This window comes from Rhinolophus sinicus, chromosome 6 (assembly GCF_057876585.1).
Source record: "Rhinolophus sinicus isolate RSI-liver-muscle chromosome 6, RSI-T2T, whole genome shotgun sequence".
NCBI lineage: Eukaryota > Metazoa > Chordata > Mammalia > Chiroptera > Rhinolophidae > Rhinolophus > Rhinolophus sinicus.
In genome coordinates this window covers 14,676,792-14,694,224 of record NC_142506.1, presented here as the reverse complement: position 1 = coordinate 14,694,224, position 17,433 = coordinate 14,676,792, and the positions used below count along the sequence as shown (strand labels likewise).

Here is a 17,433-nt window from a genome sequence, read left to right as displayed (position 1 = left end):
CTGCCTGAATACCTCCTTTTTTCCCTTTAAAGCTCAGTTCCATCATTACTTTCTCGGAAGCCTTCCCTGACTATTCTGTTACAGGCCCTCGTACAACAACTAACTTTCTTTTACAGTATTTGTCATAGGTGTAATTTTACATTCACTTAACATTGAATGTTTGTCTTCCCCACTAGACTGTAAGATCTAAGACATCAAGGATTGTGAATGTTTTTGCTCCTCACTGGCTTCTCAGTATCTAGCAGTTTACGATGTGGAATAGGGGTCCCGTAAATATTCACGGACTAGAAAGACAAACAAATGGTTTCCTAAAAATGTTACCTACTAATAGCTAAAAACATAGTCACCCATCAGCTTACCCCATTGCTTTTCAGTCACTTTTCTATGAACATACAGACATATACGTACAGCCTGCCATGTTGTATTTCTTGTTCTGTGAATTGCTTTTTCACTTTGAGAACATTCCGTGTTAGTGCATGTAGGAGACATGATAGTCTAGTGGTAAATGGCACGAGCACTGCATTTGCCTGCCTCTGAGGGCCCTAGTGTTGTGGGAGAATTGTCTTAAGATGCAAGCTGTAGACAATGGTGACAATCCAGGCCACAGTTAGGGCTCCCAGGAGGTCAAGAGCGAGCATAAAGGGGGCCCATTAGAGACAAAAAGGCCTTACCCACCCAAGCCTTAATGCACCACTTGCCATAGCCCCTCTTCCAAGATGTGGTCCCATGATCCACGTTCAATTATGCTTCTCTTTGTTTTCCCTACAGTCTACAATTTTTGGTACAAGAGTCTACATTGATAGTGACTTGGTACAATAAGACATAGTTCACGTATTTTATAATTTTCACTTAAAGGCAAAGAGCTAAGATCCTAAACAGAAGTTATTTACTGTGCAGTTATTCACTTGTTTTCAACCTGTTGTACATGTTTCTTTAACACTCCAAAACAAACTCCCACACAAAAATGGTATTTGCCTTTGGGCATAATATTGGCATATTTGCATCACTGGTTATTTCTCTTTTATTGTCCAAACAGCTTTATCCAGTTATTTTTGGTGTTTTGCCTAAGAATGCAGAATCTGACGGAAAAGGATTGAGAGATAGGAAAAGCAGCATAGGGTTTTCTTTTATTTGCTTTTAATGGTTTTCACTTAAGATTTCTGACCCTCTTTTTTTTTTTTTTTTAATGGAATATCTATTTATTTATTTCAGTTTTCTACAATGAGAAGATAAGGGAAGGGCCCATTCTAGTGGTCTCGTTTTCTGAGAGGGGGATGAGATGAACTTACATTATTCTTTGAAGAGGCTGGCAAACTGGCCCACAAGCCAAGTCCAGTCCTCTGTTTTCTTAAATAAGGTTTATTGGAGCACAACTGTACTCATTCCTTTACATTTTGTCTAGAGCTGCTTTCCACTGTATCAGAGTTGAACAGATATCAGATTGCCTGCCTAAAATATTTTCTATCTCGCCCTTTTCAGAAAGAAAGTTTACTGATCCTTACTTTTGCATGTGTTGGAACAGAATCACTTGCTGAACTAAGTAATTCATTGCTTGTCTAAGGAAAGCTGGTCTATTTTGGTATTTCCGATAAGAATTGTATAGGATGTGCTCTCATATATAAACCTTCAAAGGAGCCTAGTTCTGATACTCCCGATTGCGATTTTTTTTTTTTACCTGAAACATGAGAACTCCCAAAAGTTAGTTGTGAGGATTCAATAAGCTAATGTATGTGACATGCCTAGAACAGAGGAAGTGCTACATAACTATTTGCTGTTACCATTACAATGTATAGTTTGCATGAATCAATATAACCATAGACCAATTTTCCTGTTATTGATTTAACAGTAAATGCATAGAGGAGGTTTAGTGATTATCCCTTAGTGCTGAGCACTGAGTTACCCACTTCCCAGTGGCCACTATCAGCAGCATTCTACCATCATGAGACTTATATGGTCTAGCAGGGGACTCAGCACATGTTCCCAGGCCCTTGTCTGGGAGAAGGGTAGTTCTGAATTATGCACTTATTGTGGTTGAGCGTAGCCTGGGAACATAATTCTCAAGGTGTATTTTGACTTATTGGAATTGCTTATTTCTCATCAATACATTTATGGTTGTGAGCTTACAGGTAAGAGATTCACTGGAAAATTTGCCATCTTTTCCCCAAGTTATTCTGGGTTTTATATCTTCTGAACCCAGGATGGTGAGTTTAGTTCGACAAGAGTGGGACTGGTGGGGATTTAAATTTTTGTAAGGTAGGAATGAAAAGATCAGCTAAAACAGGGTGATGGGTGGGTTTTATAGGTTAATGCTGGCTAGATCCTGACTTTCAGAGTTCAGAGGCAAGGGATTGCATCCAGTCATACACTGGACAGTGGGGTTAGGCTGGAATTCATGCCCTGAAGGGTTTAGACGGATGCCTAGTCAATGGAATATGCTCTCTAAGTGTTCCTTCTTCTTCTCCTCCACTTCCTCCTCCTCCTTCTTCTCTTTATTGTTATAATTGCTATTATCTAGACAGCTGATATGGTGCTTCAGCACCAACACTAGGGTGGATTAGAGATTCTCTTCTCATCAGCTCAGGGAGAGTTCGAGGAAGCCCCTCTGTGCATGCCTGTGCCCTGAGTGGAGATAAAATTGTCCTTGAGAATTCCTAACCATGGTTCTGTGCCATATTCAGATTAGGCATCAAACATATATTCTTCAAAGGCTTTGGGGTCCTCCCCTTCAAGAAATTAATATAAAAATTGCTCACAGCTGGTAAAAGTGGGGTGCCTGGCAGAAGCAAACCCAAAATGATATTTGAGGCACATATGCTCAGCTCAAATTCCTGATTGCCACGGATAAAGCAATGCCAAGGAAAATTCCATAATCTAAACTTTGGAAACACAGAAGTAAACCATGTACCGTGAGTAAGAGTCAGAATACACAAAAATGGTGGTCTCAGAATCCCATGAATTTCAATTATGGAATGATTACATAAAGACTCTAAAATAAACAACAATATTGTTAAACTCATAGAAATACTCAAAATATGAGGAGAAACGAATAAGAGACTATGAAAAAGAGAATAGGTAGAGCTGCCAAAGAGAACAGAGTTCTGAAGAGCATAAATAAAAAGATATACACACCCAGAATCATGTTGTTGAAACTGTAGTAAAACATTAAAGTCAAAGATAAGATTTTAATAGACAAAATGGGAACATAGAGGAATAAAAGGGCGTGTTGACACGATTTCTGCATGATGGAGATCTAGCTATGAGCAGTTCAATTCTTTGGTGGATTAAATAAAACCACTGTTGTTCAAAAGTGATGTGAATTAATTTAATTTATTAATTTAAAAAAGGCTGAGAAGTCCAGCGAGTTTAACTGGCTCAATAATTTGGTGATGTGTTTGATGAAGAACAAAATTAACGTATTAGTTTAAAAAAAAAAAAAAAGGGTTGAGAAATCCTGAACTAACACAAGTGTGTAACAGAAAAGCTGTGATGCAGTTTTGGTCCTGTTTCTCCTTACTTCTGTCCTCCAAGCATTCCATAACATCTTGCAGAAGCACAGAGGCCCTGCAAACACTGTCTGTCATGTAGAAGACATTAGACCCATTGTAGGTTGCTGGAGTCTCAGTAACCATGCTCAGAGGAGAAATCAGAAGATGGCATGAATTGCTTTCCAGCCCAAGGTTTAAGAGAATAAAAAATAACATTTTCATCAGGATGGGTTTTTTTTTCTTCCCATACACTGGACTTTCCTTTTTCTTTTCTGTCTCTCATTTCCCTTGTTACTTACTGAGATCAGTGTGGCTTAGTATTCAGCATACAGGTTTGTTGGTCAAGCATCTTGTGGAATGAAATGTCCCCTTGTTTCCTTCCTAGCTATGTTGCCTTAGACATATTAACCTCCAAGTCTGACTTTCCTCATTGGCAAAATGAGCAGAATAGTCAAAATGAACAAGCAGGTTGTGAGAATTAAATGTTATCATATATATGACTTACCTGGGACATAGCAAGCACTTAAGGAATGTCAGTTTCCACCCTCTTTTTTTTTAAAAAAAGTCTTCTTTTCAAAGAGAAAATATTAGCATACAGCATGCAGCAGAGTGTCTTATGTTACATGGCTATTTGTTGAACATTTGGATTTGGCTTGTTTTAGACTCAAGGAGTGAGGTTTAGAGTGCCTTGGCGAAGAGTATGTTTTTATGAAAAGAACATTTTTATCAGGAAAAAAAATCAGAAAGGTTTCTGTTTTTTCCTTGATGTGAAGCAATCATTATTCTTGTTTTCGGGAATTCAAAAACAAAACAAAACAAAACACGAGACAGAATTAGCGATTCAGAAAATAGTCACTGAACACCTGCAAAGGGCATTATGCCTGTACATAAAATTATGAGTTCCCTGAGGGCAAGAGGATGATTCTCCCAGCAATAGACCTCCAATTTTCTTTGGTTCCACCTCCTAACCTCTCTTGATCAGACATTTTTAAAGGATTTTGACGCCTTCTCTGTTGGCCTCCAGCAAATTTTATAAGTCTTAACCTGTGAATTCTCCAGTGGTAAGAAATCATAGTTCTGCCTTAAATAAGTTTTCAAATGTCCTCATTTTTAAAAGAACTCATAACATTTTTTTTCCTTCTTAATCTTTACAACTATGGGCCTGACTATAGATTTTGGCACAGTCTGTCCTCCATAGGTGTGCTTGGGCTTGTCCGATTGATACCTTCCTTCTTGTGTAAGACGTTTCTGTTAAACATCTTGTTTCTATACCTGCAGGGCTGGCTGTTGGTGTCAAAATGAGCAGGTGTTTCAGCCTTAGAAATTGCTAAATGTCAGAATATGTTTGTTATTGATGAATTGTAGTAACAGGGATAATGGGCTGTTACATTTTTCAGAAAATCACCTTGAACAACCAAAGAAAACATATAGGCAAATCACGTAGTACTATATACAGAGCTGAAAATAATTATGAACATAATACACTGGCTCCTGAATTTGAGGAAGTTTTATTTCTAAATAGGCAAAGGAGCCTCTCTTGGGTTAGTATTAGCTTATGAAAATCAGGAAATAACCATGTAATTATACAAATAAAATTTTAGAGCAAACTTTATATAAAAGTATTTTAAATGGACCATATATTTTCAAAGGAAGTAAAACCTGCTTTAGGTATCTTGCATTGTGGTAGTTTGGAGAGGAGACAGAAAGAGATGCGGTGAGTTGGGGGGATAAAAATTGAGTCAGAAGTCTCAGAGATGGGACTGTTGTTTGGGGGAGGAAGAAGGATTGCATGATGATGAAGTGACAAATAAATATGGACGGGACCAGTGGAGCTGAATTATGAAGCGCTTTGAAGAGCATGATGAATAGCATAGACTTAATTTGGTAGGTGGGGGAGGGAAGAAATCATCTTAAAATTTAGGGTTGGAAGGTACTTGGAGGGCCATGTAGTTCAACCATTGAGAGGGTGATTGAGGCTCTTCAGGCATGCCATAAAGTGTTGACCAGCCTCCGCCTTCATTGACAGAGATTTCACTGTTTCCCAAGGGAGCCGTCTGTGGAAATCTTGACTGTTAGAGTTGACTTGAAATCTGTCTCCTTGTGGGCACACAGAACACAACTAATCCCCCTTCTGTATGACAGCCCTTTTAATATTTGAAGACAGCTGCCATGCCCTCTCCAAGGCCCTCACAGTTTATGAGCAAAGGAGAAATGTGATGGATGTGATGTTTGCAGGGATTGTCAGTTACTCTTGAGATGCAGGCTCTGAGTGACAGCTGAAATGTTCTTTTGGCTGTGGTTCAGGGATTGGGGGTCACACGCCTGCTAGTCGTCATGGGGTTATTTATTCCAGGTTGGATTTAGCACAAGCGAGTATGACTTTGATTTCATGCAATCGTTAATTGCAAGGCTTGGCAATCTTTCCTCCCTCCATCCCTTCTTCCTTTTCTTCCCTTTCTTTCCCTCTCTCTCCACCCCTCCCTCCCTTCCTTTCTGGCTTCTTTCCTTTCAAATACTTTTCTTCTGTAATAGGAGTTCATTAGCTCAATAGCTAAGTGGTTTAGGCTATGGAGTCTGTCCTGAATTTGAATTCCAGCTTTCCCACCTGTTCAGAGAGTAATGATGGGCAAGTTATTGAACCTTTGTAGTTTTTTAATCTTTCTTTTTCAATGGCATGAGAATACCTATCTTATAGAATTAATATCAGGCTTAAATGGAAAAGACATATGCAAAACATCTGAGGAAAACAGTCACTAAATGGTAAGTCTTTTGATTATTGTAAAAAAAGGAAGCAATGAAAAGTGTCTGCTACAGTAAATAAATGAATTATATGTATTAGTCAGGGTTCTCCAGAGAAATAGAGCCAATAGGATATGAAGGTGTGTGTGTGTGTGTGTGTGTGTGTGTGTGTGTGTGTGTGTACAGAGGGTACCAAAAAATATATATATATGCATTTTAAGAAAGGAAAAACTATTAAAATTGTAATATTCAATATATACCAATAACAAAAGATGAATACAAGTCGCGTTTGACTTCTGCAATTACAAGAAGTGCTCAAAGTGGTTACCAACAGTGTAATTTTAATAGTTTTTTTCTTCCTTAAAATGTGTATACATTTTTTGGCATTGTGTGTGTGTGTGTGTGTGTGTGTGTGTGTGTGTATACACATATAGAGATATGTAAAGAGAGAGAGAAAGGAGTTGTCTTATGTGATTGTGGAGGAGGCTAAGAAGTCCCAAGATTTGCCGTCAGCAAGCTGAAGACCCAGGAGAACCTATGGGGTAAGTTCTAGTCTGAAACCTGGCAGGCTCCTGATCCAAGAAGGGCCATTTCAGTTTGAGACCAGTGTTTCAACTTACGGCAGTCAGGCAGGAGCAGTTCCCTTTTACTGAGTCTTTTTGTTCTATTCAAGTCTTCATTCAATTGGATAAGGGCGATCTGCTTTACTCAGTCTACAGATTGAAATGTTAATCTCATCCAGAAACAGCCTTCCAGACACAGAGTAATGTTTGACCAAATATCTGGGCACCCTGTGGACCAGAGTTAATTTTATGTGTCGACCAGTCAGGTTGACACATAAAATTAACCATCACATTATATTGTATATTTCTAGGAAGTAGGAAGTTCTGAAAAGGAAAATAGAACAGAATAAGGGCAGAGAGTGATGGGGAGTGCTACTTTAGATTGGGTAGTCATCTGTCGGGGATGCTTTAAAGGTAAGCCTCCGCCAAGACGGGACTAAATGAATACTAAGCTCACTCTGATTAATATGAGCTCCAGCTACAACTGAAATCAACCCCCTGCCCCTCACCTGCTAGATGGACAAATTGTAACATTAATATGACTGATAACTGGTGACCATGTTGGTTTTGTGAGGACATATTCTATGGAAGTGCTAGCATGGTATGATGGAAAAGGCATATGGGAACATTTATAAGACCTAGTGTCCAGGTCTGGCTCTGCGAGTAACCACAAAGACATACACTTGTCTCTCTGCGCCTCAATTTCATTTTCTGAAAAATGAGAACAATTAACGGCTCTCCACAAGAATGTTGTGAAAATTAGAATGTGCCAGTGTATTGAAAAACCCTCTTAGAACCATTGAGCTCTTGGCAAATGTAACATGATCTTTACTTAAAAAAAAAAAAATCTTCAATGATGCAGCTGAAGCCAATCTTGGAAGCGAGCTCTTAGTTTGAAAACTTGAACTTAACCTCACAGGAGACTTAAGTGAAAAATTGTTCAGTGACCACAGTGTTCCGTCAGATGTCTTAGTTAATGAATGGTCTATCTACATATTTTGCTAGTGGCACAGAAAAAAATAATTCAGAGCCACTAAGTGAATCAGACTAATTCTGGTAAAAATTACTGTGAGATTTTCTGAATGCATATGAAGATAACGTGAGTAAAAACAGTAGTGTTCTCCTCTCATTCAGCTTCGCCTCCAGCATTGGAAAAATATCAAGGAAGGCAGGCAAACCTGATACAATCTCCCTGATCCCTAAATCACTGTAATCCACTTTCCCAGTGTAGTAGTGGAACGGGGGTGGGGGGGGAGGAGACACATTTAATTGATCCATCATGGTTCATTTTTCTAATGCCTTGCTGGAAATAGGAATTATGTGAAAAGAGGAATTCTTTCTTACCAACATAATTCAATGTAGTTCACCCTAATTGATGTACTATGTGCCAAGAGCTGAGCCAAAGGGGATGCCAAAATAAGGTACAAATTTATTACCTTTCAAGGAGCTTAGTCTAGTCTGAGAGATAGAAATGGAAACAGATCATAATAGTCCAGTGGTAGTACAACAAACGCAGAGCCAGTAAAGAGGGGGAGATAGGAAGTCCCATCTGAGGACTGTTGGAAAAGCTTCATGGAGCTGATGAGCTATAACCTGGGTTTTGAAGGATGGATAGGAGTTTACTTGGCAGAAAAAGGCTCCTTCTGTCAATTCTCCCTTTTAATTTTCATTAACTATGTTGGTGAATACCGTTCTCCATAAATATTTGTATATGAATCACAATTACATCTTTAATTTGAATGCCATTAGGACAAAAAGAATAATATGATATATAAAAGAAGGACTTTCCCCTACCCCCCATCTTCCGCTTACCCCCCAACCCCCTCAGGTTCAAGCCATTGTTTCTCAGTCTATTTATGTAGGACACAGCTCCCTGGCTCATGCTGGTATTGGGCCACTCATAGCAGCTCAAGGCGTAGTACACAGCCTCCCACACAGCCCAGCTCCAGGAAGAGCTGTTGTTCATAATCTTAGCTGTAGAGGGCGCAGCTCACTGGCTCATGTGGGAATCGAACTGGTGACCTTGGAGTTAGGAGCACAGCGTTCCAACCACTTGAGCCACCAGACCAGCCCAGAAAGATGTTTAATTTGCTCCTTTCATACCGTTATAACTAAAGTTGCACTTACCCCCCCCCAATAAAACTACTCTTTATATCACTTTATTTTTATAAAGCACTTTAAAATATCTGAACTTACGTTGTGTTAGAGTCTGTTTACTCTCACTAAGAATTAAGTTGTTGAAAGGTAAGAACTTTGTTGTGTTCCTGGCTGCACAGAACAGTGCTTGGTATGTAGTAAATATTAAATAAATACATTTTTAGCGAATGAATAAATTTCATCCAGACAATTAGTTGCATAATAGCAAATTATTAGGTTGGTGCAAAAGTAATTGTGGTTTAAAAGGTTAAAAATAATTGCAAAAACCGTAATTCCTTTTGCACCAACCTAATAATAAACAGATTGATACTAATTCAAGCTATTTGAATTAACATTTTCAGTACCCAATTTTCTCATGATGTTAGTCACATGGTAAAATTGGTATAAAATGATTAAGAGAACACTTTTCACACGAGCTACTTAAGTCCTCAATGCGTATATTTGAGAGGGGGAAAAATTCTGGACGGATAATTGGAGATGCTTGTAAATGACCTACAATAGCTGTGGACACAACAGGGGCAAATCCTGTGGGCATGCCGCTTCATATGAGAGACCTTTTCCTGCTTTCCAAATTTGTATAATGTCGAGTATCTTACTGAAGTCTGTATAGCCCTATGGTTAAGAGCACAGATTATGGGGATTAAGTCCTGGGTTCACATCTAAGGTTTATCACTTTTTTGCTGTGTGACACCATGGGCAAAATCACACAGCCTGTGTGTATCATAGTTTTCGCCTGCAAAGGGAGCTGATAATTATGGTACTTGTCTCATAGAGCTGTTGTGAGGACGAAATCAACACATAAATGCAGAGGGCTTAAGGTTTAATATAATGATGGATGTAACTCTCAGATATGGAATGTTGGTGAATTGTTAGCTTTCCCTGGCCGCCTCATCTTGTACCTCTAGAAGGTACAGAACATAAAGGGAATCATTCTGATTCTGTCTGTGACATCACAGTGTTTGTGGTCTAGTCCCTATTATGGGTGATTTCTTTTGATTGTGGTCAGCTGCTTAGCTTTTTTTTTAATTATTATTATTTTTTTTCAGGTTAACCTGTGTTTTCAGAATTGCATTTCAGATAAAGTTCATGTTAAGCCAAGAGCCAAAATACTGTTCAAGAAATAATTTTATCTGATCCTCTGCTTTAACTTGAAATACAATACTGAGGGCAAAAAGGATTAATTTAAGATAACTAATTATGGAATATTGTTTTAACAGTAAAAGTGGATGTACTTATCCCTTTTAAAAGCAGTTTTCTATTACCTTTGCCTGCAGAGTTTTACACAGTGGTCACCTGGGCTCTCAGGGCTGTCTGGTTTTTCACCTCTTGATTTTTTAACACATTTTAAGATGCTGAATGCTTTCTTTCTGATTGATCGCTCTTCATTTAAGAATGCTGAAATCATAATATTTGCCAGTCGAAGGAGATATTGTTTGTCATCAGTGCTGAATCTGGGCTCTTATTTTTAATAAGATTTAAATATACTCAAAATTTAATTTAAAAAAATGAATATATGTTTTAAAAGATTTACCATAGCAGCTGGAGTTACGTTTGAGATATGTGATTATTGAACTTGAACATGGCAGCTTTGAAACTACCTTTGTGCCCCAAGTATTTGAATACATGTCTGCCTCTGGCAGAAGCTGTCGACAGGGTAAGCATAGCACATGAGTTCTACCTACAGCAAATCTTACTGGAGTTGGGCACACTGTATTTGTACCTGCTATAGTGGGAACAGCCCTCAGAATCTTTGTGTTTAGATGTATCTTAGAGCTAATAATCAGGGTTTAAGGCATTTGAAAAAAACAAACAAACTGTTTTCACAGTTCTCAGGTGAGTGTGCACTAATCTTGAAGAAAAATTGTACTTGGGACTGCAAAGCCAATTACAGATTTTTGACTTCTGAGATTCTTAAAAATGACACCTTCCTGCTGCTGTAACATAGACTAGTCTTTAACTAGAAAACAGGGCACAGGTCTTAATTTCAAAGGAAGTGTGTGGACTTGCAGCTTGTTTTTAAAGTTTGGTTCTTACGTTGTATGACAGAAACACTAAAATTATTTTTTTGATCAATAGTTTCTGCATGCTAGATAGAATTCCTTTCCTCTTTTTAGAATTAGTTACTTCATTAGTTATATTTTTAATGGCACATGCACCCAAACCGCTTTCCCCCCATAAAACTAAGACCTTGATCACAGCCCACGTATAACCATATGGCACGGCCGCCATCCAACTCCTTGGCTCCCCTCACCCCAGGCAACCACCACCTTGGACTCTGTCTTCATCATCCCCTTGCTTTCTCTTTTACATAGATCTATCTTATGTATTTGTCAAAAGATAATATTTTTGTATTAGTTATTTTTACCTTTATAAAATGATATCATGCTAGTAACAATCTTTTGGGACTTGTTTTTCCCCCCACTAGATATTGGTACCCACCAAATAGCAATATGTTGCTAAAATTCATCCAGATTGTTGCATTTCAATGTAGCGCATTTATTTTTGCTCTAATATAAAATTTTACTGTATGCCAGTTACGGATCCACTCTCCTATTGATAGGCATTTGAATTGTTTCCAGCTCTTTGCTACTGTTAACAGTGCTACTATCAAGCTTCTACTTGCTTCCTGTTGTACATGTGCAAGAATCTCCCTTGGGATAGAGGTGAGAGTAGAATTGTTGGGTGGTAAGACGGGAATATTCCGTTTTAGGAATAAATTGATTGCCAAAAGGTGCTCCAAAGAATCTGCAACAATTTACATTTCTACTAGCAATGTACAAGAGATTCTGAGGGTCCATATCCTTTTTTATGCATAGTATTATTAGACATTTCTATTATCAATACTTTTTAAATTGACTTTGTATTGAGATAAGTGTAGATTCACAAGACGCTATAAAGAATAATAAAGATCTGTGTACCCCTTTACCCAGTTTCCCTCAGTAGTAACATTTTCCAAAATGTTAGTACAATGTCACAATCAGCATATTGACATTGATACACTACACTCATTTGTTCAGACCTCTCCAGTTTTACTTGTAGTCATTTGCGTGTGATTATTTACTTCTATACATTTTATCACATGTGTATGTTTGTGTAGCCACAAGTACAGCCAAGATGCTGACCAGGTCCGTCTCCATAAAGATCCCCCTATAACTCTTATAAACACGTCCATATGTTTCCCGCCTGACAACCACGAAAATCAGTCCTCACTTGCTAAATATTTTTTTCATTTAAAAGGTGTTATATAAATGGAATCATGAAGTAGGTAACCTTTTCGGGTTATCTTTTTTTCACCAGGATAATTCCGTGAAGATTCATGCAAGTTGTGTATATCAATAGTTTTTTCCTTTGTACTGCTAAATAATAATACTGGTATGGACACACCTCAGTTTATTTATCCATTAACCTGTTGAAAGGTATCTGGGCAGATTTCAGGTTTTGGCTATTATGAATAAAATTGCTATGAACATCTGTGTAACTTTTTTGTGTATGTGAATGTAACTTTTCATTTCTCTGGAATAAATATCCAAGAGTGCAGTGGTTTGGTTTGCATGGTAATTTTATGTATACTTTTTAAAGACACTGCCAGACTGTTTTCAGAGTAGTTATACCATTTTATATTCCCATGAGCAATGTGTGAGTGATCCAGTTTCTACACATACTTGCCAGCATTTGTTGCTATCACTATGTTTTATTTCAGCTATTTTGATAGGTGTGTACTTTGAAAACTCCTGTGGTTTTAATTTGCATTTTCCTGATGGTTAATGGTGTTGAACATCTTTTCACGTGCTTATTTTCCATCTGTATGTCCTTTTTGGTGAAAAATCTGTTCAAGTCTTTTACCCATTTTCTAATTGGATTGTTTGGTTTTATTAATATTTACTAGGGAGTTTTGAGAGTTCTTTATGTATTTTATGTACTAATCCTGTGTTGAGTGTGTGGTTTGCAAATATTTCTCCCAGTTTGTAGCTTGTCTTTTCATCTTCTTCATATGAGTTTCTATAGAGCAAAAGTATTTTATTTTGATAAAGTCCAGTTTGTTAATTTTTCTTTTTATGGGTTTGTACTTTTGATGACTAAGAACTCTCAGTCTATGAAACTAAGATTTTCTTTGCATTCCAAAGATTTTCTCCTATTTTTTTCCTAAAAGTTTCATAGTTTTACTTTTATATTAGTTGATCCATACTAAATTAATTTTGGTATAAAGTATAGGTTGTTGGTCAAGTTTATCTATTTATTTCTCTGCCTATCTATCTATCTATCTATCTATCTATCTATCTATCTATCTATCTATCTATCTATCCATCTATCTATGTCATCTATTTGCATGGATGTTCAATTGCTCCAGCACCATCTGTTGAAGTACTTTTGCACATTTGTCTAAAATCCTATTTAGATTTGAAATCATATAGTTGAGAATATTTTTGTTTGTTCTGTTCTTTTCCATTGATGCATGTGTCTATCCTTCTAAAAAACACACTATACTGATTATTATACCTGTATAGTTAGTAGGCTAAATATCTACTAAAAATGATAAAATGATTCCTTCCACTTTATTCTTTGTCATGATTGTTTTAGCTATTCCAGGGTCTGACCCTTCCATATAAATTTTAGAATAAGCTAATCTATGTCTAAAAAAAAGCGTTTCTGAGATTTTTTAATTGAATTAAACCTATAGATCAATTTGGGGATAATTGACATCTCTACTATGCTCAATCTTCCAATCCATGAACATGGTATTCCTCTCCATTTATTCATTTATTTATGTCTTCTTTGATTTCTTCTATCAAGAGTATAATTTTCAGCACACAGACCTTGCGTAGGTTTTAAGTATATACCTAAATATTTCATTATCTTTGGAACAATTGTAAATGGTATCAAATTTATTCATTTTTTTCCAGTTGATTGAGCACAAATATATCTCATTGTGGTCTTGATTTTTTTATTTTATTACTGTGATCACCAGTGTAGTTAAAATTCTCTTCATTTATTGGCCATTTGTTTCCTATTCTCTGAAGTACCTATTTATTGTTTTTTATATATTCTTGATACTGACTATTTTTTAGTTTTTTTTAGTTTTACTTTTTTCTTCATTGGAGAATATTGGGGAACACTGTGTTTTTCCAGAACGCATCAGCTCCAAGTCAAGTCATTGTTTTCAATCTAGTTGTGAAGGGCGCAGCTCACTGACCCATGTGGGAATCGAACCGGTGACCTTGTTGTTATGAGCACTGCGCTCCAACCAACTGAGCCAATTGGCTACTCCTCTTTTTAAATATTTTTATATTGTACATGTCTTCTCCCATTTGTAACTTGTCTTTTCGTTTTTCTTAAGATTTTTTTTGATGAACGAGTTTTAATATTTTAATATTAAATTCATCAATCTTTTAATTTATAGTCAGTTAATTTTATATTTCACTTTGGAACTGTATAGAATTTGGAGCTATATAGAATCCCCAAGTCAAAATGACTTGAATGAGCTAAATAAACAGAACATTTTTTTAATTGGAAACAATTTTAAAATAGAATATACCTATTTTCATACTTCTCTTCTAAATAAGCAAAGAAAAATCGTTCCCTTCCTAAGACCTTGTCTACTTTGTACTGAAACAATTTTTAAAAAATGAAATAATATTCCCAATAGTTTCAGAAGAGAAAGAATAACTACTCTCCACTTGAGGTAAGTTTCCCCATTTAAAAAAGTGAGAGAAATAGATTATTAAAGCTTTATAAGACTTCAATTTTCCCTGATTATTTCCAAAAAACAAATTAATTTCTGTCCCATGACTTCTTGCATTATCCTGTTTTAGACTATTTCAGTGTGGTACTTTGTATTTGGTTATTAAGGAAGGAAGATTTGGTGCCCCAAGATGTAATGTATTACCTTTGGATTGAATTGTACTCTATGGCTTTTATATTTGTATGAGCATTTCATAGCCAAATATATTTTTCCCCCATTTTGTAAAAGTATCTAGATATTCTACACATATATATGTCTGGGGGGAGAAATATCAAGGTCCTTTCAGCAAAATATGGCCTGCTAGGTGCAGAGACATATATTCAACTGCCTAACCCAACCATAGTAGTTGAAGTGTTCCCCCCGCCCCCCAGGAAAAACATATTCAATTTATTTATGAACACTCTGTATTTTGGGTTTAATTACATAAATTATATTTCTAATATTGTTTTATTGTTATTTTAATGTTAGAAAACAAACTAGGGATATGTTGAGCAATTTCAAGAAATTGACATGGACACAAAGACACACACACACACCACACACCACACACACACACACACACACACACACACACACACACTATTCATGGTCTCCAGTCCTAATATGAAAATTCAGCAAAGTTAAGCAGTTTTTTTGGAAGCACAAACTACAGTATGCAGGAGTACTACTAAAAGTATAAACATTAATTAAGAATGCCATGACATTTTTAAGGATTCTTAAACACAGTAAGTAAGAATATTTCAGTATTTTGGCTCTGTGTGACTGTACGTGGTGATTTTCACCTAGTCAGGCACAAACCTTCCCTACCTATCGGACAGCCTCCTCTTCTGCTGCCAAGATAGCTGTTCTCCCTTCGCATCTTTCCTACAGAATCACTGCAGGCTGAGGCTTCCCCTGAGAATAAAACTTAGAGTAGTGCCACTCCAGGCACTGGGCATCCTTTTCTAATCCTTATTGTGAAGCCTAATTGTGCTATTTAAAAATCAATTACTTAAATGATTGTAAGGGACAAAATCTTATTGTCATATAGGCACAATACATGAATCCCTCTTTATAGGGGGTTTCACTTTTCATGGTCCCAGATACCTGCGGTCAACTGTGTTCCGAAAATATTATATCAGAAATTCTAGAAACAAACAATTTATATGTTTTAAATTGTGTGGTGTTTTGAGTAACATGGTGACATCTTGTCCTGCGCCATCTCAGGCCACCCTACCTGGGATGTGAATCATCCCTTTGTCTAGCATCTCCACACTGTAGATGCTCCCCATCTGTTAGTCACTTAGTAGTCATTTAGATAATCAGATCGGCCGTCAATGTATCACAGTGCTTGTGTTCAAGTCACCCTTATTTTACTTAATGACCCCAAAGCTCAAGAGAGTAGTGATGCTGGCAATTCGGATATGCCAAAGAAAAGCCTTAAACTTAATCATAGGTATGTATGTATAGGAAAAGAAGGTTAGTGTGTGTGTGTGGATACATATACATGTATGTATATATGTATGTATACATACATATATGTATGTATGTATATACACAAACCATATATATGTGTGTGTATATATATGTATATATGTAGGGGGTGCCAAAAAAAAATGTATCCCAGTGGACCTTTTGGTCAACGTTGCTCAAGCAGTAGTTCACCGTCATCAGAAGTGTCTGGATGCTGATGGTAACCACTTTGAACACCTCTTGTCATTGCAGAAATCAAATATGACTTGTATTTGTCTTTCGTTATCAGTATATATCGAGTATTACAATTTTAATATAGTATTTTCCTTTCTTAAAATGTGTATACATTTCTCTCTGTCTCATATATGGTTCAGTACTATCCCTGGTCCATGGTTTCAGGCATCCACTGGGGGTCTTAGAAGGTATCTCCCATGTATCAAGGGAGATACGTGCAGAAGAATTTCAATTGGGGAAACTCTTGGGCCCTTTTCCCATCTTCTTCTTCCCAAACCCTTCCTAATTTAGCAAAGGTCTATGTATCTTTTTTGTACTACATGCATAGCCCTGACTTTTCCTTGAGTTCAGGAAGCCCATATTTCTCTTCTATTATTTTCTGTAGCTTAGACTTATCAGAACAGGAGAGCTGCCTCTGCTTCCTGGCTGTCTTCCACATCTCTGCTCCCACCCTGAAGTTGCTAAGACCTTTCCTGGAAAGAATCTACAGGCTGAAACCCAGAGCTGGATGATTTCGCACAGATACTACTTTCTAAAATATGCAGAAGGCTCGAGTTGCCAGGATGGTGTGAACCTGCCAGTGTTTTGCTAACTATTTCCAGAACACTGGCTCTGCTGCCAGCTGTTACCACATTTTTTTCCCCCTAGTGCAAATGCATTTAAGGGAAGGGTTGTAAAAATATGGTTGCCTTAATAGGAACTTTATTGTATTCTTAGCACTAAGTTATCTGAAAGACATTAAAATAAACTCAGTCTTTTCAAAGTTCCAACAGTAACACAGATGCTTTTCTGGTTTCTACTTTGCAGAAGTGAAATTTTTCTGTCAAACTCCAGCTATTGCTGATATTGTAATCCTGGTGGATGGTTCCTGGAGTATTGGAAGATTCAACTTCAGACTAGTCCGGCTCTTCTTGGAAAACCTGGTGACAGCATTTGACGTGGGCTCCGAGAAGACACGAATTGGTACATCTTCTGTGATTAACAGCAGTCAGCTGTCTAAGTGTCAAACTTCTGGGATGCTTCTTAGGAAATTTGAAAAACTCTTTATAAAGTGGCCTTCAGA

General features: G+C 37.1%; 1 protein-coding gene across 4 annotated transcripts in view; it reads left to right on the top strand.

The window, feature by feature from the left end:
• The window catches only part of COL14A1 (collagen type XIV alpha 1 chain), a 199,465-nt gene that overhangs the window by 37,916 nt on the left and 144,116 nt on the right, over nt 1–17,433 (top strand). For all 4 annotated transcript variants that reach the window (XM_019716514.3, XM_019716662.3, XM_074317020.2 and 1 more), the window contains exon 6: nt 17,178–17,333. In XM_019716514.3, the coding sequence (XP_019572073.3) occupies nt 17,178–17,333 (156 nt within the window). The remainder of the gene's footprint in view (nt 1–17,177; nt 17,334–17,433) is intronic.